Source organism: Salmo salar, unplaced genomic scaffold, assembly GCF_905237065.1.
Source record: "Salmo salar unplaced genomic scaffold, Ssal_v3.1, whole genome shotgun sequence".
NCBI lineage: Eukaryota > Metazoa > Chordata > Actinopteri > Salmoniformes > Salmonidae > Salmo > Salmo salar.
Genome location: NW_025547030.1, coordinates 3309 through 26181, shown reverse-complemented (window position 1 = coordinate 26181; position 22873 = coordinate 3309). Strand labels below are relative to the sequence as shown.

The window sequence follows — 22873 nt, the reverse complement described above, 5'->3', positions numbered from 1 at the left end:
ACAAATAGTATTGGAGAGAAATAGTCGACGCGTCATAATTCCTATAATAACTACAACCTAAAACTTCTTATCTGGGAATATTGAAGACTCATGTTAAAAGGAACCACCAGCTTTCATATGTTCTCATGTTCTGAGCAAGGAACTTAAACGTTAGCTTTCTCACATGGCACATATTGCACTTTTACTTTCTTCTCCAACACTGTGTTTTTGCATTATTTAAACCAAATTGAACATGTTTCATTATTTATCTGAGGCTAAATAGATTTTATTGATGTATTATATTAAGTTAAAATAAGTGTTCATTGTTCATTCAGTATTGTAGTAATTGTCATTATTACAAATATAGCAAATCGGCCAATGAATCGGTATCAGCGGGTTTTTGGTCCCCCAATAATCGGTATCAGCATCGGCGTTGAAAAATCACAATCGGTCGACCTCTAATGTTAACCTTACATGTAAACTACGGTCTGGTTACTCTGCCATGACGCAAACTGCACTTCAGAAGACCAAGGCTGATTCCCAAATGTGCAGATCATGTTCTCCCTGTGTTAGACATGTTCTCCCTGTGTTAGACATGTTCTCCCTGTGTTAGTTAGACATGTTCTCCCTGTGTTAGTCATGTTCTCCCTGTGTTAGTCATGTTCTCCCTGTGTTAGTTAGTCATGTTCTCCCTGTGTTAGTCATGTTCTCCCTGTGTTAGTCATGTTCTCCCTGTGTTAGTTAGTCATGTTCTCCCTGTGTTAGACATGTTCTCCCTGTGTTAGTCATGTTCTCCCTGTGTTAGTCATGTTCTCCCTGTGTTAGTTAGTCATGTTCTCCCTGTGTTAGTTAGTCATGTTCTCCCTGTGTTAGACATGTTCTCCCTGTGTTAGTCATGTTCTCCCTGTGTTAGACATGTTCTCCCTGTGTTAGTCATGTTCTCCCTGTGTTAGTCATGTTCTCCCTGTGTTAGACATGTTCTCCCTGTGTTAGTCATGTTCTCCCTGTGTTAGTCATGTTCTCCCTGTGTTAGTCATGTTCTCCCTGTGTTAGTCATGTTCTCCCTGTGTTAGTCATGTTCTCCCTGTGTTAGTTAGTCATGTTCTCCCTGTGTTAGTCATGTTCTCCCTGTGTTAGTCATGTTCTCCCTGTGTTAGTCATGTTCTCCCTGTGTTAGTCATGTTCTCCCTGTGTTAGACATGTTCTCCCTGTGTTAGACATGTTCTCCCTGTGTTAGTCATGTTCTCCCTGTGTTAGTCATGTTCTCCCTGTGTTAGTCATGTTCTCCCTGTGTTAGTCATGTTCTCCCTGTGTTAGTCATGTTCTCCCTGTGTTAGTCATGTTCTCCCTGTGTTAGTTAGACATGTTCTCCCTGTGTTAGTCATGTTCTCCCTGTGTTAGTCATGTTCTCCCTGTGTTAGACATGTTCTCCCTGTGTTAGTCATGTTCTCCCTGTGTTAGTTAGACATGTTCTCCCTGTGTTAGACATGTTCTCCCTGTGTTAGACATGTTCTCCCTGTGTTAGACATGTTCTCCCTGTGTTAGACATGTTCTCCCTGTGTTAGACATGTTCTCCCTGTGTTAGACATGTTCTCCCTGTGTTAGTCATGTTCTCCCTGTGTTAGACATGTTCTCCCCGTGTTAGTCATGTTCTCCCCGTGTTAGTCATGTTCTCCCCGTGTTAGACATGTTCTCCCCGTGTTAGTCATGTTCTCCCTGTGTTAGTCATGTTCTCCCTGTGTTAGACATGTTCTCCCTGTGTTAGACATGTTCTCCCTGTGTTAGTCATGTTCTCCCTGTGTTAGTCATGTTCTCCCTGTGTTAGACATGTTCTCCCTGTGTTAGACATGTTCTCCCTGTGTTAGTCATGTTCTCCCTGTGTTAGTCATGTTCTCCCTGTGTTAGTCATGTTCTCCCTGTGTTAGTCATGTTCTCCCTGTGTTAGACATGTTCTCCCTGTATTAGACATGTTCTCCCTGTGTTAGTCATGTTCTCCCTGTGTTAGTCATGTTCTCCCTGTGTTAGTCATGTTCTCCCTGTGTTAGACATGTTCTCCCTGTGTTAGACATGTTCTCCCTGTGTTAGTCATGTTCTCCCTGTGTTAGACATGTTCTCCCCGTGTTAGTCATGTTCTCCCTGTGTTAGACATGTTCTCCCTGTGTTAGTCATGTTCTCCCTGTGTTAGACATGTTCTCCCTGTGTTAGACACAGTGAGACACTAGTACTATGCGAATAGAGCTTTAGTTGGCAGTAAGTGTTCTCCACCCTCTGAAATAGGATGGTAGACTAACCTGGGAGAAAGTTTGGCCCCCTAGTTGCTCCAAGGCATTTAAATAGAGAAGAGAGAGGAGACAGGGAGAGAAAGATTGAGAAGAGAGACATAGAAATATCGAGAAGAGAGAGAGAGACAGACAGAGAGAGAGAGACAGAGACAGAGCGATATACAAATATGGAGTTTGTCAGAAACCTGAAAACCAGCTGCTGATCTGAGTTGAGTCGTAACACTGAGTGGTTCTGCAATGAGGATATCTATCTATCTATCTATCTATCTATCTATCTATCTATCTATCTATCTATCTATCTATCTATCTATCTATCTATCTATCTATCTATCTATCTATCTATCTATCTATCTATCTATCTATCTATCTATCTATCTATATCTATCTATCTTCTAGTTCTCTGTGGTTTCACAAGTCGTTTCAATGGCCTTTCAATACATTCTGTTCAAAAACATTCAAATACAGTAAATCTAATATCATAATAGAGTTCCCTCCTTCACTCTGAAACCCTGGTAGTTCCCTCCTTCACTCTGATACCCTGGTAGTTCCCTCCTTCACTCTGATACCCTGGTAGTTCCCTCCTATACTCTGATACCCTGGTAGTTCCCTCCTTCACTCTGATACCCTGGTAGTTCCCTCCTTCACTCTGATACCCTGGTAGTTCCCTCCTTCACTCTGATACCCTGGTAGTTCCCTCCTATACTCTGATACCCTGGTAGTTCCCTCCTTCAATCTGATACCCTGGTAGTTCCCTCCTTCACTCTGATACCCTGGTAGTTCCCTCCTATACTCTGATACCCTGGTAGTTCCCTCCTATACTCTGATACCCTGGTAGTTCCCTCCTATACTCTGATACCCTGGTAGTTCCCTCCTATACTCTGATACCCTGGTAGTTCCCTCCTATACTCTGATACCCTGGTAGTTCCCTCCTTCACTCTGATACCCTGGTAGTTCCCTCCTTCACTCTGATACCCTGGTAGTTCCCTCCTATACTCTGATACCCTGGTAGTTCCCTCCTATACTCTGATACCCTGGTAGTTCCCTCCTTCACTCTGATACCCTGGTAGTTCCCTCCTATACTCTGATACCCTGGTAGTTCCCTCCTATACTCTGATACCCTGGTAGTTCCCTCCTATACTCTGATACCCTGGTAGTTCCCTCCTTCACTCTGATACCCTGGTAGTTCCCTCCTATACTCTGATACCCTGGTAGTTCCCTCCTATACTCTGATACCCTGGTAGTTCCCTCCTTCACTCTGATACCCTGGTAGTTCCCTCCTATACTCTGATACCCTGGTAGTTCCCTCCTTCACTCTGATACCCTGGTAGTTCCCTCCTATACTCTGATACCCTGGTAGTTCCCTCCTATACTCTGATACCCTGGTAGTTCCCTCCTATACTCTGACACCCTGGTAGGTCCCTCCTTCACTCTGATACCCTGGTAGTTCCCTCCTATACTCTGATACCCTGGTAGTTCCCTCCTTCACTCTGATACCCTGGTAGTTCCCTCCTTCACTCTGATACCCTGGTAGTTCCCTCCTATACTCTGATACCCTGGTAGTTCCCTCCTCACCTCTGACATGGTTTGGTTGAGGAGCCTATCGTTAAATATGATAACTTTATGTTTCTGACAGTACAGACAGAAGGTCATAAGTAATGCCCTTCCCAGGATATATCCCAAATGGCACCCTATTCCCCATATAGTGGCACTACTATAGACCAGAGCCCTATTCCCTATGTAGTGAACTACTTTAGACCAGAGCCCTATTCCCTATATAGTGCACTACTTTAGACCAGGGCCCTATTCCCTATATAGTGCACTACTATAGACCAGAACCCTATTCCCTATATAGTGGTACTACTATAGACCAGAACCCTATTCCCTATATAGTGCACTACTTTTTACACACTTCTAAAGATGAATCTGTGATACTGTATTTGGTGTTGTATCAAGGTCGGGGCCACTCTACCCTCAAGGCTCTGGTCAAAATTCATTTTATTACATAGGGAATAAGGTCCAGTGTAGGATGGGCCCCTAGTCTGTTGGATATCCATACAGTCAGATGTCTCTGCTTGAATACGGCAACTAGACAGACCGGTGTGAATACCAACCCGTACTGGCTCATACTAAAATCTCTGCAGGTCATCTTTCTGTTGTTTTCAGGACTGCCAGATGGATATTCATCTGATCCAGGTCTGTAACATCAAACATTCCCTTGGTCAGGATAATAACTTATTTCTTACAGACCAAATGTATCGTGTATACCATGAAACTAGTGGCTAGCCCAACCCAACCCAAACACTGTGCTGCTCTGTGTTGGAATAGTTGTCCTTGCTCTGGGGTGACGTTTTCCCCTGATCTAGAATCAGCTTCCCCTTCATCCAATCCTGACCTTCATCTGTAGTAGTATAAAATCTAAAACTGACCCTTTATTAGTGTCTAGGGGCAACTTCAACCTCCACCGTTGTCCTACTGAAGGGAGTGACAGAGTGCCTTTACTTTCCCTGGGGAGGGGGGAGGGCATCATCAGGACACAGGCTCACAAAGGTGAGTCAAAGGTCAAAGTTAAAAAGAGTGATGTCAACGCAGCCAAGTTCCAGGGGCCAGAAGGTAAGGTTCTGTTAGTAGCTGTGAGGAGGAAGAGGAAGAGGAGGAGGAGGAGGAGGGTTTCGGGAGGAGGAAGATCAGAGCCTTGATTAACCAATGAGCTCCTTCCTCCCTGCAGTCCCAGGGGGAAAAAACAGAGAGTTGTGGGTAGTGTAGTTAAAGTAATGAGGTTACATGATAGTACAGCAGCGGCAGGGCTTTTTCTTCTCTATACCTGCTGGGGAGGGGAGTTCCTTGGTGGCCGTGGCAGAGCTCTCGTCCTTCCCCTCCGACGACAGTTCGGTGGTGTCGCTGAGCGGCCGCGCGCCAGACACCAGGTCGGCGGCGTTGCCGTCCACGGTGGAGTAACCGTCTGTCACCGTTTTCTCCCGTAGCGACTTCTCATCGTCCTCATCGATCAGGACGATCTCAGCCTTGATGGTGCCGTCGAATCCCAGCAGCCTCTTGGTCTCATCCTGGTCGTCTACATTATGATAACCCATGAAGATCATAGTGATCGGCTTCTCCGCCGTAGCCTGGGGAGCCTCCGTCACCTCACCCTCGTATATCACCTCCTGGCAGGGTGGAGGCTGGGTGGTGATGGGGGCGCTTGGAGCCTGGGGCTTGGGCATCTTGTGGGCCGTGGTGCCAGAGCTAGGGACAGCTGGGGGGGTAGTGTAGGGGGTGTAGTTGGTAGGGAGGTCAGCGGAGGGGTCAGTGGACCTAGGGGAGGTTTTGGGGTCATCAGCGTCGGCGGGGTTGACGGTGACCTTAGCCTTGCCTCCCTGAGCACAGCCAGTGGTCGCCCCGACCCGCTTCATCAGCTCATCCACCTGTTGGGAGCTCCAGCGGTGAACCCCATTGTCCAGGGTAGAGGACCCCCCTGAGCGGACCTCGTAGACAACCTTCCGGCCGTCGTCGAAAACCTTGACCCCGCGGTCAGGCACCTCGTCAGGGCTGACTGCAGAAGCTGACAGGATCCTGGTGTCCCCTGTCTTTCTGTCCTTCTCCACGTTGATCTCCATGGCGTACATCACTGGGTGAAAGACAGACAGGCAGAGAGAGAGAGAGAGAGAGAGAGAGAGAGAGAGAGAGAGAGAGAGAGAGAGAGAGAGAGAGAGAGAGAGAGAGAGAGAGAGAGAGAGAGAGAGAGAGAGAGAGAGAGAGAGAGAGAGAGAGAGAGAGAGAGAGAGAGAGAGAGAGAGAGAGAGAGAGAGAGAGAGAGAGAGAGAGAGAGAGAGAGAGAGAGAGAGAGAGAGAGATAAGATATCATGTTACCACTATGGTACATCTCTGGGAGACAGACAGACAGACAGACAGACAGACGAGATATCATGTTGCCACTATAGTACATCGCTGGGTGATTATAGATACTATTTGAAGACAGAGTTTCAGATATTTTTGGAAGATGGGCTCTGCTGTCCTAGCTACAGAGGGAAGATGGGCAGGGACTCTGCTGTTCTAGCTACAGAGGGAAGATGCGCAGGGACTCTGCTGTCCTAGCTACAGAGGGAAGATGGGCAGGGACTCTGCTGTCCTAGCTACAGAGGGAAGATGGGCAGGGACTCTGCCGTCCTAGCTACAGAGGGAAGATGGGCAGGGACTCTGCCGTCCTAGCTACAGAGGGAAGATGGGCAGGGACTCTGCTGTCCTAGCTACAGAGGGAAGATGGGCAGGGACTCTGCTGTCCTAGCTACAGAGGGAAGATGGGCAGGGACTCTGCTGTCCTAGCTACAGAGGGAAGCTGATTCCACCATTGGGTTTCGAGGACAGAGAAGAGCTTGGACCGAACTTTCCCACCCGGACCTGAGGTGGCAGAAGGGAGTGCTCTGGTTGGGGTGTAGGGTTTGAGCATAGCCTGAATGTAGGGAGGGGCAGTTCCTCTTGCTGCTCCGTAGGCAAGCACCATGGTCTTGTAGTGGATACGAGCTTCGACTGGAAGCCAGTGGAGTGTGCGGAGGAGCGGGGTGATGTGGGAGAACTTGGGAAGGTTGAACACCAGGAGGGCTGCAGCGTTTGATGGCACAAGCGGGGGAGCCCTGCCAAGAGCAAGTTGCGGTAGTCCAGACGGAAGATGACAAGTGCCTGGATTAGGAACTGCTCTGCTTCCTGTATGAGGAAGGGTGGCTCTATGGATGTTGTAGAGCATGAACCTGCAGGAGAGAGCCACTGCTTTGATGTTTTCAGAGAACAACAGGGTGTTGTCCAGGGCCACGCCAAGGTTCTTGACGTCTGAGATGAAAAAACCATGGAGTTGTCCACCGTGATGGAGAGGTCTTTGAGAGGGCCGGCCTTCCTCGGAAAGAAGAGCAGCTCTGTCTTGTTGTGGTTGAGCTTGAGGTGGTGAACCGTCATCCAAGCGGAGGTATCTGCCAGCCGCAGAGATGCATGTCACTAGGGGGGAATGAGCAAAGTAGTTGAGTGTCATCCGCATTGCAATGATAGGAGAGTGAGGACAAGACAGAGCGGAGTGACTTGGTGTATAGAGAGAAGAGGAGAGGACCTAGAACCGAGCCCTGGGGGACACCAGTCGTGAGAGTGAGTGGTGCAGACACAGGTCCTCTCCACGTCACCTGGTAGGAGCGGCCTGCCAGTTAGGATGCAATCCAAGAGTGTGCAGAGCCTGAGACGCCCAGCCCTGAGAGGGTGGAGAGGAGGATCTGATAGAGCCTGAGACGCCCAGTTTTTTTGGAAAGAAAATAAAGAAGGGATACAGGTCTGTAGTTTTTGATGTCAGAGGAGTCGAGTTTTGGTTTCTTGAGGAGGGGAGCGACACTGGCATTTTGAAGTCAGAGGGGAGGCAGCCAGTGGACAGGGAAGTGAGGAATGGGAGAAGGTCTCCAGAGTTGATCTGGAGAAAGGAAGAGGTGTTGGATTCGAGTGGGTTGTCGGGCTGCTGGACCTCACTAGTCAAAGGATTTCATCTGGAGAGAGAGGGGAGAAAGAGGTCAAGGCGTTTGGGTAAATCTGTGCGAGTGGGACCAATGGACTCAATAGGCTGAGTGAATGAGGAGCAAATGTCGTCGACCTTCTTGTCAAAGTGGTTGACAAAGTCGTCCACAGAGAGGGAGCAGGGAGGGGGAGAAGGATTAAGGAAGGAGGAGAAGGCGGAAAATAGTTTCCTAGGGTTAGAGGCAGAAGCTTGAAAAAGTGGGTTTAGAAGAGTAAGTAGAGAGGAGGGAGAGGAAGGATGATAGGTTCTCCGGAAGTTTAGTTTTCCTCCATTTACACTCAGCTGCCTGCAGCCCTGTTCTGTAAGCTCGCGATGAGTCACTCAGCCACGGAGCAGGGGAGTAGGCGAACAGCCTCTAGTAAAGATGAGGTCAAGTGTATTGCCTGCCTTGTGAGTGGGATGGGACTGGGAAAGGGTCCAAAGGAGGGGAACGAGAGTTTTGGAAAGAAATGAATGGAAGGCAGTCGTCGAGAGGTTGAAGTCGCCAAGTACAAAGAGCAATGAGCCATCTTCAGGAAATGAGCTTATCAAGGTGTCAAGCTCATTGATGAACTCTCTAAGGGCACCTGGTGGGCGATAGATGACAACAATGTTAAGATTGAGTGGACAAGTGACAGTGATAGAATGGAATTGAAATGAGGCGATGGACAAGAGGGGAAAAAAAACAGAAAATCTCCACTCGGGAAAAATGTGTATCAATGTGCCACCAGAGCGATGACCAGATGCTCTCGGATTATGAGCGAAAACGTAGTCAGATGAAGAGAGAGCAGCAGTATTGTCTGAGTTGATCCAAGTCTCCGTCAAAAAGTCAAAGGGACTGAAGGGCAGCGTAGGATAGGATGAACATGGAGTTCTTGACCTTAGATCGGCTGTTTCAAACGCTGCCAGAGACGAAGGAATTCCACATGGGGTTGTGCATGCAGGGTACACTAAATCAGAAGAGCTGTAGCCAAGGGGTTGGGGAGTGTCTGTGAAGCGTACAGGGAGAGGTGAGAACAGGTATAGAAAACACACACATAGTTGACAAATCTACAAAATGATAAGCTGTAAATAACTAGATAAGATATTCAAGTGAGAGAGTGATGGGGAGCTACTCTCTTTCCTTCCCGAATAGCTCAGCTGAACGGTATTAGTTTTGCAACCAGACTGCCGCTGAGAAAAACAGAGGAGACTGAAGTACTAATACTATTGTTAATTGCCTTGAAGATGAAAAACCCTGATTACAGAAACAAGTCATAAATTGCCCCTCTCCTTAGTCCTGGTTGATGTGTCAACAACTGTCTTCAAGTTGTGAGCAGTCAGCAGTTTACACACACAAAGTAGGTCACTGGGAAGACAGGCAGCACTTAAAGTAGACGGCCCTAGTTAAACTTCTCACTCCTGGAGATATCAGGAGTCTTCTAGCTGTAGAATGAAGCATGACAGACATACAGGCAGGGAGGGAGGTAGACAGAGAGACAGAGAGACAGACAGGCAGACAGGGAGGCAGACAGGCAGACAGGCAGACAGGGAGGCAGACAGACAGACAGACAGACAGACAGACAGACAGACAGACAGACAGGCAGACAGACAGGCAGACAGACAGGCAGACAGACAGGCAGACAGACAGGGAGGGAGACAGACAGACAGGCAGACAGGGAGGGAGACAGACAGACAGGCAGACAGGGAGGGAGACAGACAGAAGGCAGACAGACAGGCAGACAGACAGACAGGCAGACAGGGAGGGAGACAGACAGGCAGACAGGGAGGGAGACAGACAGGCAGACAGGGAGGGAGACAGACAGAAGGCAGACTGAAACAGTGACAGTGCAGTACAGCAGGACATGTGTTTTTCCAATTACCTTAAAAAGTAACTTCATTACAAAATTATCTTCAAGGGATTTTCTCAATATGTTTTGAAATAATAGAGTTTATCTTTTCCATGTTATGTCTAACGTATGGCATTTATTACACAACTCCACGACTTAATTACGGCAAGACGTTCCACTAGCGAGACACCTCGACAACATCCGGTGAAATCGCAGAGCTCGAATTTCCAACTACAGAATTATAAATATTTAACTTTTATGAAATCACAAGTGTAATACATCAAAAATAAAGCTTAACTCATTTTAGATGGAAAACAGATGAAAACTAAACAGTACAGTATTTCACTGTAGATAAGACTGGCTGCTAACAATAGTCAATTATACTGTATTCAACCAACCACCATCTTTGTTCAATTCACTTCTGCTCACTGTGGCACATAGTTACATGGTCAGTGTTAATATATTACAGTCTGTTAGTCCTGTGATCAGAGCCCAGCACATGAATCACTGTTTCAGGAAAAGTGCCGGTTTTAGCCTGCCGGCTAATTTGGAACTGGAGTCCCTGGACAGGTTATTAAAAACAATAACAATAACAATACAGACAGACCATGAGGAGTGAGCACATGCGAGAAACACAGAATAAGAGACACACAGCACGCAGACAGAGAAACATAGAGACACACAGCACGCAGACAGAGAAACATAGAAACACACAGCACGCAGACAGAGAAACATAGAGACACACAGCACGCAGACAGAGAAACATAGAAACACACAGCACGCAGACAGAGGAACATAGAAACACACAGCACGCAGACAGAGGAACATAGAAACACACAGCACGCAGACAGAGAAACATAGAAACACACAGCACGCAGACAGAGGAACATAGAAACACACAGCACACAGACAGAGGAACATAGAAACACACAGCACACAGACAGAGGAACATAGAAACACACAGCACACAGACAGAGGAACATAGAAACACACAGCACACAGACAGAGGAACATAGAAACACACAGCACACAGACAGAGGAACATAGAAACACACAGCACGCAGACAGAGGAACATAGAAACACACAGCACGCAGAGAGAGGAACATAGAAACACACAGCACGCAGACAGAGGAACATAGAAACACACAGCACACAGACAGAGGAACATAGAAACACACAGCACACAGACAGAGGAACATAGAACAGGAAACACACAGCACGCAGACAGAGGAACATAGAAACACACAGCACGCAGACAGAGCAACATAGAACAGGAAACACACAGCACACAGACAGAGGAACATAGAAACACACAGCACGCAGACAGAGGAACATAGAACAGGAAACACACAGCACGCAGACAGAGGAACATAGAAACACACAGCACGCAGACAGAGGAACATAGAACAGGAAACACACAGCACGCAGACAGAGAAACATAGAACAGGAAACACACAGCACGCAGACAGAGGAACATAGAACAGGAAACACACAGCACGCAGACAGAGGAACATAGAACAGGAAACACACAGCACGCAGACAGAGGAACATAGAACAGGAAACACACAGCACGCAGACAGAGCAACATAGAACAGGAAACACACAGCACGCAGACAGAGGAACATAGAGACACACAGCACGCAGACAGAGAAACATAGAACAGGAAACACACAGCACGCAGACAGAGGAACATAGAACAGGAAACACACAGCACGCAGACAGAGGAACATAGAACAGGAAACACACAGCACGCAGACAGAGAAACATAGAACAGGAAACACATAGCACGCAGACAGAGCAACATAGAAACACACAGCACGCAGACAGAGAAACATAGAACAGGAAACACACAGCACGCAGACAGAGAAACATAGAAACACACAGCACGCAGACAGAGGAACATAGAACAGGAAACACACAGCACGCAGACAGAGGAACATAGAAACACACAGCACGCAGACAGAGAAACATAGAACAGGAAACACAGCACGCAGACAGAGGAACATAGAAACACACAGCACGCAGACAGAGAAACATAGAACAGGAAACACAGCACGCAGACAGAGGAACATAGAAACACACAGCACGCAGACAGAGAAACATAGAAACACATAGCACGCAGACAGAGAAACATAGAACAGGAAACACACAGCACGCAGACAGAGGAACATAGAAACACACAGCACGCAGACAGATGAACATAGAAACACACAGCACGCAGACAGAGGAACATAGAAACACACAGCACGCAGACAGAGGAACATAGAAACACATAGCACACAGACAGAGAAACATAGAACAGGAAACACACAGCACGCAGACAGAGGAACATAGAAACACACAGCACGCAGACAGATGAACATAGAAACACACAGCACGCAGACAGAGGAACATAGAAACACACAGCACGCAGACAGAGAAACATAGAAACACACAGCACGCAGACAGAGAAACATAGAAACACACAGCACGCAGACAGAGCAACATAGAAACACACAGCACACAGACAGAGAAACATAGAAACACACAGCACACAGACAGAGAAACATAGAAACACACAGCACACAGACAGAGAAACATAGAAACACACAGCACGCAGACAGAGAAACATAGAAACACACAGCACGCAGACAGAGGAACATAGAAACACATAGCACGCAGACAGAGGAACATAGGAAACACACAGCACGCAGACAGAGGAACATAGAAACACACAGCACGCAGACAGAGGAACATAGAAACACACAGCACGCAGACAGAGAAACATAGGAAACACACAGCACGCAGACAGAGGAACATAGAAACACACAGCACGCAGACAGAGGAACATAGAAACACACAGCACACAGACAGAGAAACATAGAAACACACAGCACGCAGACAGAGAAACATAGAAACACACAGCACGCAGACAGAGAAACATAGAAACACATAGCACGCAGACAGAGAAACATAGAAACACACAGCACGCAGACAGAGAAACATAGAAACACACAGCACGCAGACAGAGAAACATAGAAACACACAGCACACAGACAGAGAAACATAGAAACACACAGCACGCAGACAGAGAAACATAGAAACACACAGCACGCAGACAGAGAAACATAGAAACACATAGCACGCAGACAGAGAAACATAGAAACACATAGCACGCAGACAGAGAAACATAGAAACACACAGCACGCAGACAGAGGAACATAGAAACACACAGCACGCAGACAGAGGAACATAGAAACACACAGCACGCAGACAGAGGAACATAGAAACACACAGCACGCAGACAGAGGAACATAGAAACACACAGCACACAGACAGAGGAACATAGAAACACACAGCACGCAGACAGAGGAACATAGAAACACATAGCACGCAGACAGAGCAATAGCACAAAAAACAACAGTGTTTCCACACCTCACAAGCTACAGACAACAGACAACATGGAAAGCGACAATACACAGCTAGGGATTATGTTCACTAGTCTGATTGACCTTTAGCCATGTCTTCATGTTTTTATGTGAAAGTGTGATAGGTGATGCAGTTATGTGTGTCTGATGGCAGTGTACTCCAGACATGTGAAGCTCTCACAGAGAAAGCAGATTGACTAAAAGTGCTTTTCCTTAAGGGAACTTATACAGTCACCTCTCATGGCAGACCTTGTGGATCTGCTGCCATATGTTTGGGTTTTCTGTTTAACAAAAGTACTGAGTGGAGGGGGAGCCAGGCCATTTAGGATCTGGAATAAAAGACATGCGTCGGTGTATTGCACAAGATTTTCCCAACTCAGGAGCTCATGCTTTCTGAGGATGTAACAGTGATGGTGGCTATTGAGCTTCCTATCGAGCACTTTGAGAGCCTGTTTGTAGACAGACTGAATAGGTTTTAATGTTGTACAGCAAGCTTGGGCCCAACTAGTCAAGCCGTATGTTAAGTGGGGAGACTATCATAGATTTGAAGTACAGTTTTGCTACCTCTGTAGTCAAACAATTTCGTAAAAATCGGAAATTTGCGAGGTTGAATTTGGTTATTAGAATTACCTTTTTCACCTTCTTTTTAAAAGAGAGATTGGAATAAATTATGATGCCAAGGTACTTAAAATCAGATACCACCTGGAGCTTCTCCCCTGATACACAGACATCTGGTTCAGTAGCATCAGATACCACCTGGAGCTTCTCCCCTGATACACAGACATCTGGTTCAGTAGCATCAGATACCACCTGGAGCTTCTCCACTGATACACAGACATCTGGTTCAGTAGCATCAGATACCACCTGGAGCTTCTCCCCTGACACACAGACATCTGGTTCAGTAGCATCAGATACCACCTGGAGCTTCTCCCCTGATACACAGACATCTGGTTCAGTAGCATCAGATACCACCTGGAGCTTCTCCCCTGATACACAGACATCTGGTTCAGTAGCATCAGATACCACCTGGAGCTTCTCCCCTGATACACAGACATCTGGTTCAGTAGCATCAGATACCACCTGGAGCTTCTTCCCTGATACACAGACATCTGGTTCAGTAGCATCAGATACCACCTGGAGCTTCTCCCCTGATACACAGACATCTGGTTCAGTAGCATCAGATACCACCTGGAGCTTCTCCCCTGATACACAGACATCTGGTTCAGTAGCATCAGATACCACCTGGAGCTTCTCCCTGATACACAGACATCTGGTTCAGTAGCATCAGATACCACCTGGAGCTTCTCCCCTGATACACAGACATCTGGTTCAGTAGCATCAGATACCACCTGGAGCTTCTCCCCTGATACACAGACATCTGGTTCAGTAGCATCAGATACCACCTGGAGCTTCTCCCCTGATACACAGACATCTGGTTCAGTAGCATCAGATACCACCTAGAGCTTCTCCCCTGATACACAGACATCTGGTTCAGTAGCATCAGATACCACCTGGAGCTTCTCCCCTGATACACAGACATCTGGTTCAGTAGCATCAGATACCACCTGGAGCTTCTCCCCTGATACACAGACATCTGGTTCAGTAGCATCAGATACCACCTGGAGCTTCTCCCCTGATACACAGACATCTGGTTCAGTAGCATCAGATACCACCTGGAGCTTCTCCCCTGATACACAGACATCTGGTTCAGTAGCATCAGATACCACCTGGAGCTTCTCCCCTGATACACAGACATCTGGTTCAGTAGCATCAGATACCACCTGGAGCTTCTCCCCTGATACACAGACATCTGGTTCAGTAGCATCAGATACCACCTAGAGCTTCTCCCCTGATACACAGACATCTGGTTCAGTAGCATCAGATACCACCTGGAGCTTCTCCCCTGATACACAGACATCTGGTTCAGTAGCATCAGATACCACCTGGAGCTTCTCCCCTGATACACAGACATCTGGTTCAGTAGCATCAGATACCACCTGGAGCTTCTCCCTGATACACAGACATCTGGTTCAGTAGCATCAGATACCACCTGGAGCTTCTCCCCTGATACACAGACATCTGGTTCAGTAGCATCAGATACCACCTGGAGCTTCTCCCCTGATACACAGACATCTGGTTCAGTAGCATCAGATACCACCTGGAGCTTCTCCCCTGATACACAGACATCTGGTTCAGTAGCATCAGATACCACCTGGAGCTTCTCCCCTGATACACAGACATCTGGTTCAGTAGCATCAGATACCACCTGGAGCTTCTCCCCTGATACACAGACATCTGGTTCAGTAGCATCAGATACCGCCTGGAGCTTCTCCCCTGATACACAGACATCTGGTTCAGTAGCATCAGATACCACCTGGAGCTTCTCCCCTGATACACAGACATCTGGTTCAGTAGCATCAGATACCACCTGGAGCTTCTCCCCTGATACACAGACATCTGGTTCAGTAGCATCAGATACCACCTTTGTAAAGGAGATGTAGACAGTTTATTTTTCACTGAGCCACTTTGTACCTTCCTATTATTGAGTCTGTGGGTTGTCACATTGTACCTCCCTATCTCTCCGCTAGCTAGCTACTACCCGTTACCCCTCCCTGGTCCTAGTACTGTCCTCCCTTGGCTCTGGTCCAAACCTCACAACTCCCCCCCACCCAGCACCTACCAGGTTTCTTTGGCTGCTCCCCAGAGGCAGGTGCTGTTGAGGCTGTGGCCTGATGAGGAGAAGTGGTGGAGGAGTCTCTGATGTCTGGCTGCTGGTCGGGGAGCTGGTCGGGGAGCTGGTCGAGGAGCTGGTCGGGGAGCTGGTCGGGGAGCTGGTCGTGGAGCTGGTCGAGGAGCTGGTCTGGCTGCTGGGGTGAGGCGTTACTCACAGCATCTGGTTGGGGCGGAGAGCAGGAGAGGAAGTCAGACTGGACCCTCCCACCCCACCCCAGCACACACTCAATCTCTCTCTCTTTGTATCGGTCCCTTTCTCACTCTCTCCCCCCTCTCTCTCTCCCTCTCTCCCTCTCTGTATTCCTCTCTCCCTATCTCCCTCTCTGTATTCCTCTCTCCCTCTCCCTCCCCCTCTATCTCTCTTCCCCCCTTTCTCTCTCTCTCCTCTGTATCTCTCTCTCTGTATTCCTCTCTCCCTCTATCTCTCTCTCCCTCTCTTCCCCCTCTCCCCCTCTCTCTCTCTCTCTCCCTCTCCATATCTCTCTCTCTGTATTCATCTCTCCCTCCCCCTCCCATGTATCTCTCTTCCCCTCTCCCCCTCTCTCTCTCTGTAACTCTTTCTCTTCTTTCCCCCAGCCCAGTGCTACGTTCAGCAGAATGTGTAGAGAGGTGTATTAGAGGGGATCAGAGCGGCCCTGGGTTGGGGGGATTCCCTGTGAATAGGTGGATCAGGGGAAACAAAGTACAGGGCTACTGTCTTATGTTGGAGCAATCAATGGTACCGCTGAGGTAGGAGGGAAACGATCCAAGGGGTTAATGTGGCAGAGAGAGAGAGAGAGAGAGAGAGAGAGAGAGAGTAGAGATAGTAGAGAGAGAGAGAGAGACAGAGTAGAGATAGTAGAGAGAGATAGAGAGACAGAGTAGAGATAGTAGAGAAAGAGAGACAGAGTAGAGATAGTAGAGAGAGAGAGAGAGAGAGAGGGAAAGAGCAGAGAGAGAGAGAGAGAGAGAGAGAGTAGAGAGAGTAGAGAGAGATAGAGACAGAGTAGAGATAGTAGAGAGAGAGAGAGACAGAGTAGAGATAGTAGAGAGAGAGAGAGAGAGAGAGAGACAGAGAGTAGAGATAGTAGAGAGAGAGAGAGAGAGAGAGACAGAGAGTAGAGATAGTAGAGAGAGAGAGAGACAGAGTAGAGATAGTAGAGAGAGATAGAGAGACAGAGTAGAGATAGTAGAGAGAGAGAGAGAGAGAGAGACAGAGAGTAGAGATAGTAGAGAGAGATAGAGATAGAGAGACAGAGAGTTGAGATAGTAGAGAGTGAGAGTTGAGAGAGAGAGAGAGAGGGAAAGAGCAGAGAGAGAGAGAGAGTAGAGATAGGAAGAGAGAGGGAGAGACCAGAGAGAGAGACCAGAGAGAGAGAGAGAGACAGAGAGTAGAGATAGTAGGGAGAGAGCAGACAGAGAGTAGAGATAGTAGGGAGAGAGCAGACAGAGAGTAGAGATAGTAGAGAGTGAGAGTTGAGAGAGAGAGAGAGAGAGAGAGAGAGGGAAAGAGCAGAGAGCGAGAGAGAGTAGAGATAGGAAGAGAGAGGGAGAGACCAGAGAGAGAGACCAGAGAGAGAGAGAGAGACAGAGAGTAGAGATAGTAGGGAGAGAGCAGACAGAGAGTAGAGATAGTAGAGAGTGAGAGTTGAGAGTGAGAGGAGAGAGAGAGGGAAAGAGCAGAGAGAGAGAGAGAGTAGAGATAGGAAGAGAGAGGGAGAGACCAGAGAGAGAGAGAGAGAGGGAAAGAGCAGAGAGAGAGAGAGAGAGAGTAGAGAGAGTAGAGAGAGAGATAGTAGAGAGAGAGAGAGAGAAGAGAGAAGAGAGAAGAGAGAAGAGAGAGTAGAGAGAGAGAGAGAGAGAGCGAGAGAGAGAGAGGGGGAAAGAGCAGAGAGAGAGAGAGAGAGAGAGAGAGAGAGAGAGAGAGGGAAAGAGCAGAGAGAGAGAGAGAGAGAGAGAGAGAGAGAGAGAGAGAGAAGAGAGAGAGAAGAGAGAGTTGAGAGAGAGAGAGAGAGAGAGAGAGGGAAAGAGCACAGAGAGAGAGAGAGAGAGAGAGAGAGAGAGAGATTTACAAAGCCCTGTAACAGTGAGGGGGAGTGTTTAAAAACCTTATTTAACCTTTATTTAGCTAGGCAAGTAACGTTAACAGCCAGTAGGAGTGTGTGTGTGTGTGTGTGTGTGTGTGTCTGTGTGTGTGTGTGTGTAGGTGGCACACGGCATGGGGCTGTTGATCATGAACTTGTTTGAATAACCATGGTAACCATCCAACACCACACTGGAAATGAGTGTTTTCATTGATGCTTTCATGTGCTGTCCTCTGGAATCACTTCAATACAACTAACATCAATAATCATCAACAGTATGTAAATAATATATCACTCACCATGCTCATTCTGGAGACTCTGGAGAGAAAAAAGACATGAAGAGACACGATGAGACATGAAGAGACATGAAGAGACATGATGAGACATGATGAGACATGATGAGACATGAAGAGACATGATGAGAATGAAGAGACATGAGACATGAAGAGACATGATGAGACATGATGAGACATGAAGAGACATGATGAGAATGAAGAGACATGAGACATGAAGAGACATGATGAGACATGATGAGACATGATGAGACATGAAGAGACACGATGAGACACGATGAGACATGAAGAGACATGAAGAGACATGAAGAGACATGAAGAGACATGATGAGACATGATGAGACATGAAGAGACATGATGAGACATGATGAGACATGAGACATGATGAGACATGAAGAGACATGAAGAGACATGATGAGACATGAGACATGATGAGACATGATGAGACATGAGACATGATGAGACATGAAGAGACATGAAGAGACATGAGACATGAAGAGAAATGAAGAGACATGATGAGACATGAAGAGACATGAGACATGATGAGACATGAAGAGACATGAAGAGACATGATGAGACATGAGACATGATGAGACATGATGAGACATGAAGAGACATGATGAGACATGAAGAGACATGAAGAGACATGAAGAGACATGAAGAGACATGATGAGACATGAGACATGATGAGACATGATGAGACATGAAGAGACATGAAGAGACATGAAGAGACATGAAGAGACATGATGAGACATGATGAGACATGAAGAGATAAGACAAACATTTCTAAATGATTTATAAATTGCTTTACTGATTGTAAAGTGCTTCACCGATTACTGGAATAATTTCAACAATCAGTAAAGCAATTCATAAAGCACCAATAGCTTTACTGACTGTAAAGTGCTTTACTGATTGTATTGACAGTGCATTGAAGCCGAAATCTCAAAAGAAAAGAAAAACTCCCACATGTCAAGTATGACTTTATTGAGCTCATCTATTGGCAACTGGGCATTAAACTTACCATTAACATTATATTGGTTTGATACGATTTCTTTTCATATACAATTGTATCAACTAATACAACACTAGAATATCCTCTATGGGCTAGGTGGGACGCTTGCGTCCCACCTACGTAACAGCCACTTGCAGCCTGTGGCGCGATTTTCAAAACCTTAAAAATCCTATTACTTCAATTTCTCAAACATATGACTATTTTACAGCTATTTAAAGACAAGACTCTCGTTAATCTAACCACACTGTCCGATTTCAAAAAGGCTTTACAACGAAAGCAAAACATTAGATTATGTCAGCAGAGTACCAAGCCAGAAATAATCAGACACCCATTTTTCAAGCCAGCATATAATGTCACCAAAACCCAGAAGACAGCTAAATGCAGCACTCACCTTTGATGATCTTCATCAGATGACAACCCTAGGACATTATGTTATACAATACATGCATGTTTTGTTCAATCAAGTTCATATTTATATCAAAAACCAGCTTTTTACATTAGCATGTGACGTTCAGAACTAGCATACCCCCGCAAACTTCCGGGAATTCGCTAACATTTTACTAAATTACTCACGATAAACGTTCACAAAAAGCATAACAATTATTTTAAGAATTATAGATACAGACCTCCTCTATGCACTCGATATGTCCGATTTTAAAATAGCTTTTTGGTGAAAGCACATTTTGCAATATTCTAAGTACATAGACCAGGCATCACGGGCTCGCTATTTAGACACCCGGCAAGTTTAGCACTCACCATAATCATATTTACTATTATAAAAGTTTGATTACCTTTTGTTGTCTTCGTCAGAATGCACACCCAGGACTGCTACTTCAATAACAAATGTTGGTTTGGTCCAAAATAATCCATCGTTATATCCGAATAGCGGCGTTTTGTTCGTGCGTTCCAGACACTATCCGAAATGGTAAAGAAGTGTCGCGCGCATGGCGCAATTCGTGACAATAAAATTCTAAATATTCCATTACCGTACTTCGAAGCATGTCAACCGCTGTTTAAAATCAATTTTTACGCCATTTTTCTCGTAGAAGGGCGATAATATTCCGACAGGGAATCTCCTTTTCGGCAAACAGAGGAAAAAATCACAAAGGCGGGGGCGGTCGGGTCACGCGCATAAGCCCAGAGTCCCTTGATCGGCCACTTGAGAAAGGCGATAATGTGTTTCAGCCTGGGGCTGGAATGACGACATTCTGTTTTTTCCCGGGCTCTGAGAGCCTATGGAAGACGTGGGAAGTGTCACGTTAGAGCAGAGATCCTTAGCAAAAGATAGAGATGGAAAAGAAGTTCAAGAAATGATCAGACAGGCCACTTCCTGTAAAGGAATCTCTCAGGTTTTGACCTGCCATTTGAGTTCTGTTATACTCACAGACACCATTCAAACAGTTTTAGAAACTTTAGGGTGTTTTCTATCCATATGTAATAAGTATATGCATATTCTAGTTACTGGGTAGGAGTGGTAACCAGATTAAATCGGGTATGTTTTTTATCCAGCCGTGTCAATACTGCCCCCTAGCCCTAACAGGATATGAGCTAGCGTTCCACAGGTCTGCAGTTCGACGAGAGAGCAGTCTGTGGAGTGTTCACGCAGTCACAGGTCTGCAGTTCGACGATAGAGTTGTCTGTGGAGTGTTCATGCAGTCACAGGTCTGCAGTTCGACGAGAGAGCAGTCTGTGGAGTGTTCATGCAGTCACAGGTCTGCAGTGCAACGATAGAGCAGTCTGTGGAGTGTTCATGCAGTCACAGGTCTGCAGTTCGACGAGAGAGCAGTCTGTGGAGTGTTCATGCAGTCACAGGTCTGCAGTTCGACGATAGAGCAGTCTGTGGAGTGTTAATGCAGTCACAGGTCTGCAGTTCGACGATAGAGCAGTCTGTGGAGTGTACCATGCAGTCACAGGTCTGCAGTTCGACGATAGAGCAGTCTGTGGAGTGTTAATGCAGTCACAGGTCTGCAGTGCAACGAGAGAGCAGTCTGTGGAGTGTTCATGCAGTCACAGGTCTGCAGTGCAACGATAGAGCAGTCTGTGGAGTGTTCATGCAGTCACAGTAGGCAGACACTACTAAGGTTGTGTCCTAAACGGTACCCTAATCCCTAGGCTTCTGGTCCAAAAAGTGCACTATAAAGGGAATAAGGAGCCATTTTCGACTTAGCCTTTAAAGTGATATGTTGTGTTGGTAAATAGATCAATGTTCTCTTACTTTCTGTAGGTCTTCTATGGACCTCTCTGTTTTCCTCAGTCTCTCTCTGAGTGTCTGCTCTTTAGCTGAGATCTGACACTCCTCGCTCTCCAACAGACCAATCTCTGACTCCAACCTAGAATGACAGAACAGGAAGAACAACATCTCTGTTAATACAGATCTATAATATAGAATGACAGAACAGGAAGAACAACATCTCTGTTAATGCAGATCTATAATATAGAATGACAGAACAGGAAGAACAACATCTCTGTTAATACAGATCTATAATATAGAATGACAGAACAGGAAGAACAACATCTCTGTTAATACAGATCTATAATATAGAATGACAGAACAGGAAGAACAACATCTCTGTTAATACAGATCTATAATAAAGAATGACAGAACAGGAAGAACAACATCTCTGTTAATACAGATCTATAATATAGAATGACAGAACAGGAAGAACAACATCTCTGTTAATACAGATCTATAATAAAGAATGACAGAACAGGAAGAACAACATCTCTGTTAATACAGATCTATAATATAGAACGACAGAAAAGGAAGAACATCGTCTCTGAAAATACAGATCTATAATATAGAATGACAGAACAGCAACAGAACACATTCCCTGTCACTATCATTAACACTGGAAACAATTCATCACAATACCGATCAATTAGATTCATGTACAACACATCTCACTGCTCTGAGTCCTGTAGAACACAGCTCACTGCCCTGAGTCCTGTAGAACACAGCTCACTGTTCTCCTCATAATATGATGTGCATGTGCATGTGCATGTGTTGTTTGTGTGTGTGTGTGTGTGTGTGTGTGTGTGTGTGTGTGTGTGTGTGTGTGTGTGTGTGTGTGTGTGTGTGTGTGTGTGTGTGTGTGTGTGTGTGTGTGTGTGTGTAGTCACTGAGACACGTGTAGTCACTGAGACATTGGTGCGATGCCAGAGTTAGAGGTGGCAAAGCTTGACACCAACCAGAGTCACTATCCAAACTTCTACCTGTTCAGACTGGGATAGAGTCCAGTAGACTTCTACCTGTTCAGACTGGGATGGAGTCCAGTAGTCTTCTACCTGTTCAGACTGGGATGGAGTCCAGTAGTCTTCTGTTCAGACTGGGATGGAGTCCAGTAGACTTCTGTTCAGACTGGGATGGAGTCCAGTAGACTTCTACCTGTTCAGACTGGGATGGAGTCCAGTAGACTTCTACCTGTTCAGACTGGGATGGAGTCCAGTAGACTTCTGTTCAGACTGGGATGGAGTCCAGTAGTCTTCTGTTCAGACTGGGATGGAGTCCAGTAGACTTCTGTTCAGACTGGGATGGAGTCCAGTAGACTTCTACCTGTTCAGACTGGGATGGAGTCCAGTAGACTTCTACCTGTTCAGACTGGGATGGAGTCCAGTAGACTTCTACCTGTTAAGACTGGGATGGAGTCCAGTAGACTTCTGTTCAGACTGGGATGGAGTCCAGTAGACTTCTGTTCAGACTGGGATGGAGTCCAGTAGACTTCTGTTCAGACTGGGATGGAGTCCAGTAGTCTTCTA

General features: G+C 46.4%; 1 protein-coding gene across 1 annotated transcript; it reads right to left on the bottom strand.

Moving 5' to 3' along the window:
- Positions 1-3558: 3558 nt before the first annotated feature.
- Positions 3559-21447, bottom strand: LOC106572488 (paralemmin-2; the record flags this gene model as incomplete). Its single annotated transcript, XM_045711097.1, has 4 exons — positions 3559-5883; positions 15697-15909; positions 18112-18130; positions 21333-21447. Coding segments are annotated over 4 exons (1192 nt in total), but the record flags the coding sequence as incomplete, so codon positions are not given.
- Between the last annotated feature and the right edge of the window lie 1426 nt (positions 21448-22873).